This window comes from Hesperophylax consimilis, chromosome 1 (genome assembly GCF_061612785.1).
Source record: "Hesperophylax consimilis isolate HC1 chromosome 1, BYU_Hcon_1.0, whole genome shotgun sequence".
In the NCBI taxonomy this organism is placed as follows: domain Eukaryota; kingdom Metazoa; phylum Arthropoda; class Insecta; order Trichoptera; family Limnephilidae; genus Hesperophylax; species Hesperophylax consimilis.
In genome coordinates, this window is record NC_142836.1 from 25,094,498 (window position 1) to 25,106,897 (window position 12,400).

At 35.6% G+C, this 12,400-nt stretch overlaps 1 protein-coding gene across 1 annotated transcript; it reads right to left on the minus strand.

Annotated features, from left to right (window-relative positions):
* Positions 1-6,710: 6,710 nt before the first annotated feature.
* Mettl14 (methyltransferase like 14) lies at positions 6,711-11,830 on the minus strand. The gene is made up of 6 exons (XM_089637317.1): positions 11,418-11,830; positions 10,958-11,131; positions 10,515-10,715; positions 8,776-8,932; positions 8,192-8,501; positions 6,711-7,055 (listed from the first exon to the last, which is right to left on the minus strand). Exons 1-6 carry the CDS (start codon positions 11,481-11,483, stop codon positions 6,803-6,805), a joined length of 1,161 nt encoding a protein of 386 aa, XP_089493443.1. The 5' UTR covers positions 11,484-11,830; the 3' UTR covers positions 6,711-6,802.
* Between the last annotated feature and the right edge of the window lie 570 nt (positions 11,831-12,400).

The following is a 12,400-nucleotide window of genomic DNA, read 5'->3' on the forward strand; positions in this document are numbered from 1 at the left end:
ACATTTCAAATGAATGCACAGCAGAATTTGTGGCATATCTGATGTGTGTGCAGTAGAATCTAACATTTCTAATGTATGTACAGGAGATTCTGTGACATTTCTAATGTATGTGCGGTAGAATCTTTGGCATTTGTAATGTATGAACAGCAGAACCCGTGGAATCACTTATGTAATTTCATTGGGTCCATAGCGTCTACTATGCTTGTGGTAAGGGTGATGTGATGTCTCGAGTTTGTGTAGATTACGAGCATCACTGCTATGTATTATGTACAGATCTCCCTAGAGGCTGACATCTGTCTTTGCCCCCTCTTCTTTTTTATATCATCTTTAATTGTCAGATGTAAAAATATATTAGGATTCAAAATTTCCTAGATTTATGAAAATATAGGGGATTTTATTGTAATTATGTAACTTTAAAAGAAAAGAATATATATATAAAATAAAAATATATCCCGTTTTTGCCTAGACATCACATCACTGGTCCATACACCACAAACTATGCATACAGTAGGATTCATGGTATCTCCTATTTCAACAGTGGATCAATAAAAATATATCCCGTTTTTGCCTAGACATCACATCACTGGTCCATACACCACAAACTATGTATACAGTAGGATTCATGGTATCTCCTATTTCAACAGTGGATCAATAAAAATATATCCCGTTTTTGCCTAGACATCACATCACTGGTCCATACACCACAAACTATGCATGCAGTAGGATTCATGGTATCTCCTATTTCAACAGTGGATCAATAAAAAACCTTACAGATTTGAAGCCCTCACTACTCGAATTTTTCAAATATATATGTACAAGACAAAAAAATAACACAGAATATTTCATGCCATATAATATCCTTTACATAATTATTCGATGTGTTGCAACAAACGGCTATAAGATTATATTAGTTTTTTTTCACTACACTACCGGTTTTTGAGGGTTTCAAAGCCTGTACAGATAATGAAGCAACCATGATATCTACAGTACAGGCACAATGAGTCCCACCTTGTCCTCTGTGTTCTGTAGCACCCATGCACCATGCTAGTGTGAATTGTAGAACTTGTGGTACCCATGATGTATGTATGGTGCTCTCAGGTGAATTTAATTGTACACATTACTGTAGATACCCTGGAGTACGCAATGTGTGTACAGTAGGACTTGTGCTATCTATGATGTATGTTTGTAGAACCCAGGGTATTTACAGTGTACAGAAGATTTTGTGGATCTAATTGTGAACATACTGTAAATACCCTGAAAAATGCAATGTGTGTACAGTAGGATTTGTGCTAAGTATGTTTATAGAATCCAGGATATTTACAGTGTACATAGAAGATTCTGTGTATCTACCTGTGTACATATTGTAAATACCCTGGAACATGCAATGTGTGTACAGTGGAACTCGTGGTATGTATGATGTATGTATAGTAGAAGTCAGGGCATGTATAGTGTGCAGATGATTCTGTGATCGTAGTTGTGTACATACTGTAGATACCCTGGAACATGCAATGTGTGTGCAGTAGAACTCATGGTATGTATGTATAGTCGAAGCCAGGGCATGTACAGTACGCAGATGATTCCGTGGATCATAGTTGTGTACATACTGTAGATACCCTGGAACATGCAATGTGTGTGCAGTAGAACTCATGGTATGTATGTATAGTCGAAGCCAGGGCATGTACAGTATGCAGATGATTCCGTGGATCATAGTTGTGTACATACTGTAGATACCCTGGAACATGCAATGTGTGTGCAGTAGAACTCATGGTATGTATGTATAGTCGAAGCCAGGGCATGTACAGTATGCAGATGATTCCGTGGATCATAGTTGTGTACATACTGTAGATACCCTGGAACATGCAATGTGTGTGCAGTAGAACTCATGGTATGTATGTATAGTCGAAGCCAGGGCATGTACAGTACGCAGATGATTCCGTGGATCATAGTTGTGTACATACTGTAGATACCCTGGAACATGCAATGTGTGTGCAGTAGAACTCATGGTATGTATGTATAGTCGAAGCCAGGGCATGTACAGTATGCAGATGATTCCGTGGATCATAGTTGTGTACATACTGTAGATACCCTGGAACATGCAATGTGTGTGCAGTAGAACTCATGGTATGTATGTATAGTCGAAGCCAGGGCATGTACAGTATGCAGATGATTCCGTGGATCATAGTTGTGTACATACTGTAGATACCCTGGAACATGCAATGTGTGTGCAGTAGAACTCATGGTATGTATGTATAGTCGAAGCCAGGGCATGTACAGTACGCAGATGATTCCGTGGATCATAGTTGTGTACATACTGTAGATACCCTGGAACATGCAATGTGTGTGCAGTAGAACTCATGGTATGTATGTATAGTCGAAGCCAGGGCATGTACAGTACGCAGATGATTCCGTGGATCATAGTTGTGTACATACTGTAGATACCCTGGAACATGCAATGTGTGTGCAGTAGAACTCATGGTATGTATGTATAGTCGAAGCCAGGGCATGTACAGTATGCAGATGATTCCGTGGATCATAGTTGTGTACATACTGTAGATACCCTGGAACATGCAATGTGTGTGCAGTAGAACTCATGGTATGTATGTATAGTCGAAGCCAGGGCATGTACAGTACGCAGATGATTCCGTGGATCATAGTTGTGTACATACTGTAGATACCCTGGAGAATGCAATGTGTGTATGTATAATAGAAACCGGGCATGTATAGTACGAAACATGCAAAGTGTGTTCAATAAGAACTTGTGGTATGGATAATGTATGCACAGTAGAACCTAGAAGGCTTGTCTGCAGATACCATGGGCTTGCTGTATTGTATATAAACATATTTATCTAAAATATTTTTACAATTGACATAGAAAACTAATTTTTACTAATGCTAATTACATTATTTATTTTTTAAGAATTATTTTTAAAACTTACACAGAAAAGCGCAAGTTCGGTTAAATTTAGTTATAATATAATTGAAATAAATCTATCATTCAAAGTTCTAATTATTTAAAAATATCAGCTTATTTACATAAAAGGAAACATACTTAAGGCATAGTGATCTGTTAATTGTTTTGTTGTTTTTAAAATCATAATATTGTTTATATTGGCTTCGTGTCACACTTCATTATTCTAAAGGCCGCTAGAATTTAATCATTTATAGTTGTAGTAAAGATTTAAAAGAAATTGCTAAATTATTCTTTTTCTATATTGAGAAAATCCAGTAAAAGCCACCAAAGTAATGATGATTGTTGGAATTATTTAGGATGCATAATCATTACGTACTGTGTATAAACGTGGTTTAATATGACGTGTGTTGTTCTACCTAAGCAGTAATATCATTACATACTGTGTATAAACATGGTTTAATATGACGTGTGTTGTTATACCTAAGCAGTAATATCATTACATACTGTGTATAAACGTGGTTTAATATGACGTGTGTTGTTCTACCGAAACAGTAATATCATTACATACTGTGTATAAACGTGGTTTAATATGACGTGTGGTGTTCTACCTAAGCAGTACAAATTAACGGAAGCGAGTTATTTGATCTCAAGCGATTCATTTTTTCTTGCCAATGCTAATTATTAATGATTTTGCAATTTTTTTATCATCTTTATCTACAAATGAAAATCAATTTTTTTGATTGGGATAAAATTAATTACATTTGTTTTGAAAATATTGATATTGATTGGTGTTTTCTTCTTTAATTCAATGTTGTACTTAATACAGATAAAATGGATACTTTCTGTTAATGTATGAGTATATAAATATATAATTTGTCGTTATTCACAAGCATCACTCAGAGGTGGCCAGAAAGCATCTTTAACAGGCGGGCCACGTGGAGTACAAGTGCTGAATGGCCACCTCTGGGAATGTTTCATTAGGTTTATCTATACTATGTGAATATTATTGCTAACCCCTCAGGCCTCTGGCATATTTACCCTTATATTTCTTAAAGATGCTGTCAGAAAGTCAGGGAATTTGTGAGTATTTCCGCTTCGCTATAAAATCCAAATAAATTAGATATTTCTGAATGTATCCGAAATCTAAAAACTGTTTTGAAAGGTGATGAAATATGCTTTCAAATTTTTTTTTAGAAATAAACATAATTTTTGAAATATTCAAAATTTGAAATCAAAAATTTAAAAAATGGCTCAGTTTGCGTTTTTTTTTGTCTAAACGCTAGAACAAAAACAAACTAAAATTACTGATAACGAAAAAAAAAAAGTATTTTATGAAGACAAATGTTTTCTAAACATTATTGCCAACTCACTTGTTTTTATCGTTTCATAGAAAAATAACTAATAAAAAATTCACAATGTTTCATAAATTTTTCTCAGTTGCAATCGGAACCTTTGGCTTCATAGAGGTGCAAGTTTTAATTCTTCTGTGGTTAACTCTATATTAAATATAAAACGTGGTATTTTTTCTTTCTGACACCGTTTAGATCATATTTCTAACCAGGACAGTACGGGAGACGACAATTTCTATGAGCTGTTCCCATAAGTGAACAATTTGATTCTACGGGTAGTAGCTGTTTGTTCACAAATTAGCCTGAGGGGTAATGTTAATGTTCCATTACAGATTTTCTTATGTATAATTTATCATTAAATTCAATTGATGAATACATAGTAGCTCAGTGGGTGGCTCGGGTAACTCAGGTAACAGTAATAGTAATTAATACTAATACTGGTATGTGTAAATAACGAGTAAGAGTAAACCGAGTGTCATTTGCGTTGCCCGCCCTAGTTACTGTATTATATTGTACTGTACTGTACTGTAGTGATGTGGATGTGCTATGACTGGCTGTGATGTAGTCAGTGATGTTACGGACAAATATTCTACCATTGGGTCATCACTCACGAGAACATTCGCATTATCAATCAATGTGTAGCGAGTGTTGATATGAACAAACAAACGTGTGCTATTTGTTAAATCTTTTGTCTTTTTTTTATGAAACATCGGAATTAAGATGCTCATATATTATATTCAGGAGAATTCAACTCCACCCTTTTGTCATTCGTAGTAATGTCACATTGTAAAATGGGTTGCAGATGTAATTATTTATACCAACCAACTACATATACTTTATATTGCTGAATACATACATTTATTTTATCATTTTTAACTATTAAAATACTAATCGATGTTAGATTAATGTTAAAATATTTGTGACAGATTGTGTATTTTACATGATGATGGTTTTGGTATTGTTACCTGTCAATTTTGGCTGTACTGTGGCATTTGTTGCAAGGAGATTGAAACGGATTGACCTCTGAAGGGATTGGAGCAATAACCCTGCTCACGTACATGAGGGATCTCACTTTGTGACGTCAAACATCTGTTATTTAATAACTCTATGTACGTGACGTGAGCATTATTACACCAAATCTTTTAGTTGTATTTCTACATGTACTAATGAAAATACCTATTGGTGAACTGTCTAAACTATTGTAAAATATCAGATAGCACAGTTCTGTTGTTCAATGTTTCATAAGCCAAGTGACAAATCTCCAGGAATGTCATATCACTTGATGTTTAGCATTGAGCATTGGCCAATACTTGCATCACTACACACACACACACACACACACACACGGTCTCTCAATCACTTGACACCCACCATACAGTATATCTCTTGTAAAAGTTTACACCAATCTAGAAATTGTATTTACCAATAATATATTGCGAGCTAAAGCGAGAGTCCCTAAATGGATGGACCAAATATAGTGGAGGTCAATTTACCATTTTATAATGGCTGTTATTACTTACATTAAATTCTTCTTGCAAAGTAAAAATCATTTTGTCAGGAGAATTTAACATTCAATATGAAATAATTGGTTTTATCCCTACTAAATGCTAAACCATATGTGTTTTGAACAGATGAAGAACAGAAAATATGTACTGTACAGCATGTGTTGGGCTGATTTTTAAACTTATAATTGATACACAAAAAGCAAATGAAATGATAACATAAGCATGTTTGTGATATAAAATACCTAATGCGTTATTCAATTAAAACAGTAAATAAATATTGCATTAGGATTTATATAGTAATTCACCTTTATATTTTATTTCCCCCTTTCTCCCTCCTATTCATATAAGACTGTGTATAGATACTAGGGACGGGTTGTTTCGGAGAATCTGAACAATTCATCAAATTTCAACATTCATTTTCGGGCTCTGTGAAAGATTTTTTCAAGTTCTGTTTTTATTTCAGTTTTGTCAAGCAACTAGCCTACAATGATATAAAAACAGAACTTGAATAAGTCTTTCACAGAACCCGAAAATGAACGTTGAAATTTGATGAATTGTTCAAACTCTCCGAAACAACCCGTCCTAAATATTGCTCAGAATTCTGAACGGTCTTTTCCTTCATTCATTCTGTACGTACATAAGTAAAGAAGTAGTGTACCAGAGTCACCCTATGGAAAACTGCCAATATCCAGTTTGTAATGGCACCAGATGTTTGTGTTTTTTATAAGCTATCATACTAGCAATTAAATTTGATCCTAAATTAATGAGATTTCAACAGGTTATGTAGAGCAAAAGTGGATTACTAATAGATATTAAGATCAAATTGATAAGTGTGAAATTACGTCTGAAAAGGTGAGGCAATCAATAAAAAGTTATGTATCTTTGGTTATTTTATTTTTTATTGCATTTTTTTAATATAAAAATGGTAAACTATACCATCTCATATGAGTTGTCTTGTTGTTAATATTGAGTCATCTTAATAGTCTAATACAGTACAAAATACCTGTCACAAATAATGTGAAATGTTAGGATTGTAATTAGAGTGGAGCTCCCCGTGCGCGCCCCCTTCCCCTGAAGCCCCCCCTACCCCGCAGTCGGCAGCCCCCCTTGCTAGTGTTGGGGGGGCTCTTGGGCCGCAGGGCCTCGATGCGCTCTGTGCAGCCCGTGGTCTCGCGGCCCTCGGAGAAGTATGAGGCATAAGTGTCGGCGTTGAAATTAGAGTTGGTCAGATCGTGGCCAACGGTCACCCATCCCGGCCGTATTGTGGAGTCTCTACCGAAGATATGTAGCCTAAAAATAAAAATCAATTAATATTGGACAGATATTGAGGCATTTAATTGCAAGGCACGATTGCGTCTGCCCTGCGGAATAAATTTGACTTTAACCTGTCGGATCACATAGTGTCATACGGCATGAAACACCAATAGCCGTTGAGTAATATGTGGACACCAGATGACACGTCCTCGTAAAACTCATTCCGTATACTTTACTATCATGGTCAGATATATGATATAAACAGTTTTATATAATAATAAGGTTTTTATTCTAAGGATGTGGAGAGGTTTGGTGCAATCCTGTACGTCCCATATTGCTATACATGTTATGTCGGCTGTGAGCTCGGGTCCAGCACTCACTCAGGAGCGTTACAAACATTAAAACATTTGAAATTGAATGTGAAGAAGGGTACAGCTAAGTGTATTATTATAAACAAATGTCACCTCACTTTTTGGTCGTTGCATATAAAAATTATTTCTATAAAAATCACAAGGTTTCATGAATGTTTTTCAAATTGCAGTCCGAACCTTCGGTTTCATAGAGGTGCACATTTTAATTATTTTGTAGTTAACTTCTAGATTTGGGTATAAAGTGTAGTGTTTTCTCTTTCTAACACCGTTTAGATCATATTTCTCATTACAAGGTAGACACAACAAGACCATATGGGCTGTTCCGAAAAGTGAACAAATTGACAGGTAAATAGCTGTTTGTTCGCAAAATCGAACAAATTAGCCTGAGGAGTTGATCTTTTTATTGTGTGTTGATACTTTTTGACGAAATAAAACAGCGATGCACAACCTATTTAGCAGGTTGGCCGCATTACCTATTTTTGAAACCTACGCAGGCAGCATGGAATGCAAGTGTGGTACAAGGGCTCGCAGGCAACGAGTTGTGAATCACTTAGATAGAAGGAAGAGAAACAAGCAGAGCTCTTACAAGGCACGGTATTTATAGATCATAAAATGCCTTTTGCTTTTATTCCCCGGTTACAAATAACCCGGCAATATTTCAACTCTCCCCACTACCATCATTAAAAAGTGTAATTGTTGCTTGTTCCATGGTGGAGGGTTTACAAAGGAATGAATCTGCGACGCCTGGGTGAACCCAAAGCTTTGGACCACTAATGATGTACGAAAACATCTTTGCCTTACCTTCTTCTTCCTAGACAGAAATGTTCCATAATATGAAATATTTCAATGGGTTTTTCTGGACTGCCGTACTCTGGGTCTTCTGATATGATTAAATCTATATCCACATTGGCATGGATGAAGTCTCCGTCCGTTGAGCGTCTGACTGTCCCCTTAATTCCCATCAAGCAATGCTCTTTGGTCCTCTGGAAGACGGCATTATGCTCCAGGTTCTTGGAGTGCCCGGGATTATTGATATTTGTGCGAATCCAGCATATATCTTCACACCTCCTGAAACCCCACTTCTTCAGACAGTCTCGTCCCATGTCCAAACCTGCGACGAACAATACCATTCTAATTAACTACAGCTTTAGGGATACCTATAAGCATCCAGTGCCCCGTCAAACAATGGCTTCTCGAGCAGGATAAAACCAAGTATAGATAAGAGAAGTTATATTCCTCTGGGTTTAATAGCACCAGAGCGGATAAGCACTTAATCAGTCAACAATGCAGCTTATTAGGGAAAATGTAATTCATGGATATTTTATTAATAATAATTAATAGAACATTATTAATAATGGATAATTTTTAGAACTAATCATTAGTACCTTCCGAGCTACCACACCACAGGAAGACGAAACTCCTGGACTGTGCCACTTGCGGGATGTCGAGAGCCAGCACGTCTTTCCAGCTCCAGTCCCCGCCCAGCGGGGGCTCCACCAGTATTACATCAAACTTACTCCCCAATTGCTTCATATCCATTGTCTGAAAACAACAACAATTTACTATTACAAACAATCAAACTAATACAAGAACTGGAGGGGGGGAGGGTTTTTTAAAATTATTATTGTTTGAATACGGCACAAGATTCCCAACTGTCATCCCAGCAGTTTCAAACGCATTAAGCAAATCAAGCTTTATAAACTATAACCTGGTGAATGTGCGAGAAGCAATTATCTCTCCCTTATTCATAGATGTATATTATATTACAATCAATTTATTAATCATCGCTCTAGTTCGTTTTGGTCCAACAGACCATTTTTGGCGAAATTGAGTTAAGTATGCGGTTGTTCTCAGAAAGCATTTATTTATACGATACAAGTGATTTTATTTTTATTTTTAATGTGTTTTCAAGACGCAGTTTGTCACAAGTCCACCAAAATTAAACAACATTCCGGCGTGTTTATCCAACACTTTGTCCTACATCCAAATTAAAAACGTGTTTTCTGCGTAATTTTATACATTTGATGAATTTTACTTAAAAATAATTATTTGTATCTCTTTAAATCATTTTAGTAAGCTTAGAATGAGCTAATTTAGTGGTACATGCGTTTTTCGTAAAAACAACTTTGAAGCGCTATTTCTCCCGATTTACGTTTTGGTCTGTTGGATAGAAACAAACTAGAGCAACGTAATGTCAATAACTTTTTCTCAACAGTTTTGTATCTACAATATTTATGTACCCGCATTATTTTATGCAAACAATAAAAATCCATAATATTTACATCTGACGTGTACTCAGCGTTGCTGGGAGTTATGCTTATGATATAGTTTTTAGTATTGTACAGCAGGTTATTAATCCATTTACGGTACAATCTTCTCATTCTGACACTCTTCATCTACATCTGCATCCATTTATGGGAGGTCATTTACCGAATTACCCTCATAGAAGGGCCGCCACTGCTCTTCTCATTTATAACATATTATACACCTCATTTCAGTATTTGAGTACCTCATACAAACTCGATCCGATATTGAGTCCTACCGAACACTAGTGCTGCAGAGTAAAAAAGTAAACGTAGTAAATCCCAAGTATGTCCACTGGACCTAGTTCAGTGAAACCACGCTTGTCTCAGTAACCTAGTAATCTTCTCTTTTAATTTATCTAAGATGCTAGGAGCATTTTTTTAGGTTCAAAATACCATAAAATCGAGACAATTACGGTGAGCTACTAGGAAATCCAGTGGATTTCTTGGCACACTAGAGGTTAAGACACAAATAAAGGCGAATAGAGAAAAGATGAAACAAAATGAATATTATATACTTGCTGCACCCCACCACGTGATGCTGAGGCTCAGTCTGTCTGGGCCGATAGAAAAACAATAGCGAGTGTTGCATTTATGTCAAACAGATTACGTTGTTTTTAAAAAAAGCATGTTTTTACCTCTCACAGGTGACATCTACATAATATAGGTATATAAAAACACAAGCGTATTCGTTTTGTCAAAAATTCAAAGCAATTGGTGAAGAACTTTCGGAGATTTAAGATTTTGAACAAACGAACATCTTTATTTATATAGATAGATGATGAGAAGTTTTAATAATAATCACGAAACAATATTCCCACCTTCAAATCACATTTGAGATACATAGGTGGCACCGCAGTTTGGGAAATAAGGTCATCTTTCAGCTTAATGAGTTCCCTCAGCTTGGGATATTCCTCGAACCTGTCGGCCAGCCCCACATCTCGGATGAAATTCTGTGGCCTTTGTCCCGTGTCCACAAAGTGCTGACAGTAGTCATTATGGGGATTGGAAGACTGTGTACCCTGAAATTAATACAATACCATAACTCGGCTCGAAGAATCTTATGTAACATGGGTCTTGTTTTTTTATTCATCTTTGTAAATTTTTTTGTGGTAACCTGTCTTATAATTTTTTTAATGGCCATATTTTAATTTACACACAGGGTCAATGAGCATCAAAGCGGTACATGTGGTAATTTAGAATTTTACAATAAGGTTAAGATTTTCCATTTTGTTTAATTATTGCTACTGAAATATGAACTGACCTTTAAAAATGTGGATGAGTCAGTGTAGACCAGAGCATTAGTTTCTTCACTGGCAGATTTGCTGTCTCCGAAACCGACGTCTTTAAAATGGTCCTCGCCGATATGTTGTTTAATCGGAACATCTGCCACGGTCCCCAAAGCTTGTCCCAATTCCCCTACACTAGAAATACCAAGCTGAAAAAAAACAAATATTTATTTCAATAATATCAATTTGAGGATGGGTATTTTATTTTATTTTTATTTCTTGAATGAGCAATCCCGATGAGTTACAAAACTCATTTCTCACCCTCCTCTTTCTACCGCCCTCCATGTAGAATGGGGATATGTGCATTTGCAATATTATGTTATGCATTATAGTACTTTAGCCCTAATTTCAAAGAAAATTATACACAACTTTTAGTCTCAAATAAAATTAAGATAAACTTGTCGAATTCCGCCTCACGCATAAAACGATACTCACCGTTTGAACCAAAAGTTGCTTTCTTTTCTTTGATCTCTCACGAAGCTCTTTAATCATATCGCCCATTTTGAAAAGCGCTTGTGGATAAAAAATACCCCTGTGGGATGTATGATTCGAAACTTATATAGTTAGTTAGGAACATTAAATGGTTTATTTCATTTAAAGTTTTATTTTACACCTAACACTACGTTATAAAATAGAAATGCTGTTTGACATTTCTGCAGGTATTTGCTGTATTACATTATAAAAATAGATTCCAGTCATTTATTGGACATCTAGAAAACCTGTGTACCGTGAGATTTTAAAACTGAAATGATTTTGTACAAGTATAGAATTATGTGAGCATTTCGGAAGTAAAATAAATTAATTCTTAACCGAAATAACAAAAACTTCTTATATATAATGTCATTTTTCTATGGTGTTTTTGAAGGGAATAGACAATTTATATATTGAACCTGTAGACAACTTTGTCTATCATTTATTGTTATTAAGTTTAATTTGTAGAACTCAATTTTATTTATTTATTTTATTGTCTATCACTTTGGAGTGGTATATTTATGCACTTTGGAGAATCATGGGAGAATCTATAAAGCCCTGAACAGAAAATTAGTGCGATTTTGTATGAGTGGCAATGGTGGCAATGAAGCCAGATCTAGGGTGAGGGGAAATTGCCTGGCAGCCATCCTGTATGACAAACTTTTGAAATGATTTGTATGCAAAGTGGTATATAATGAAGTATTTTAATTTTGTTTTTGTATTGTTAATGCAATTACAACGGCTTATGAATTTTTTGGGTACTGGATGAGACAGGGAGTGGGATATGTCAACAAAAATATTTTTCATACATTTTCTTCTCACACCGATGCTTCAAAATTTACTCGAATAGTTCCGTCCAGGGCTTAAGTCCAGGGCTCCCAAGTCCATGCTTAACATGACTCAAGTTGTTGGTGATTTTTCAAACTTTATTTTTTAAATAGATTTAT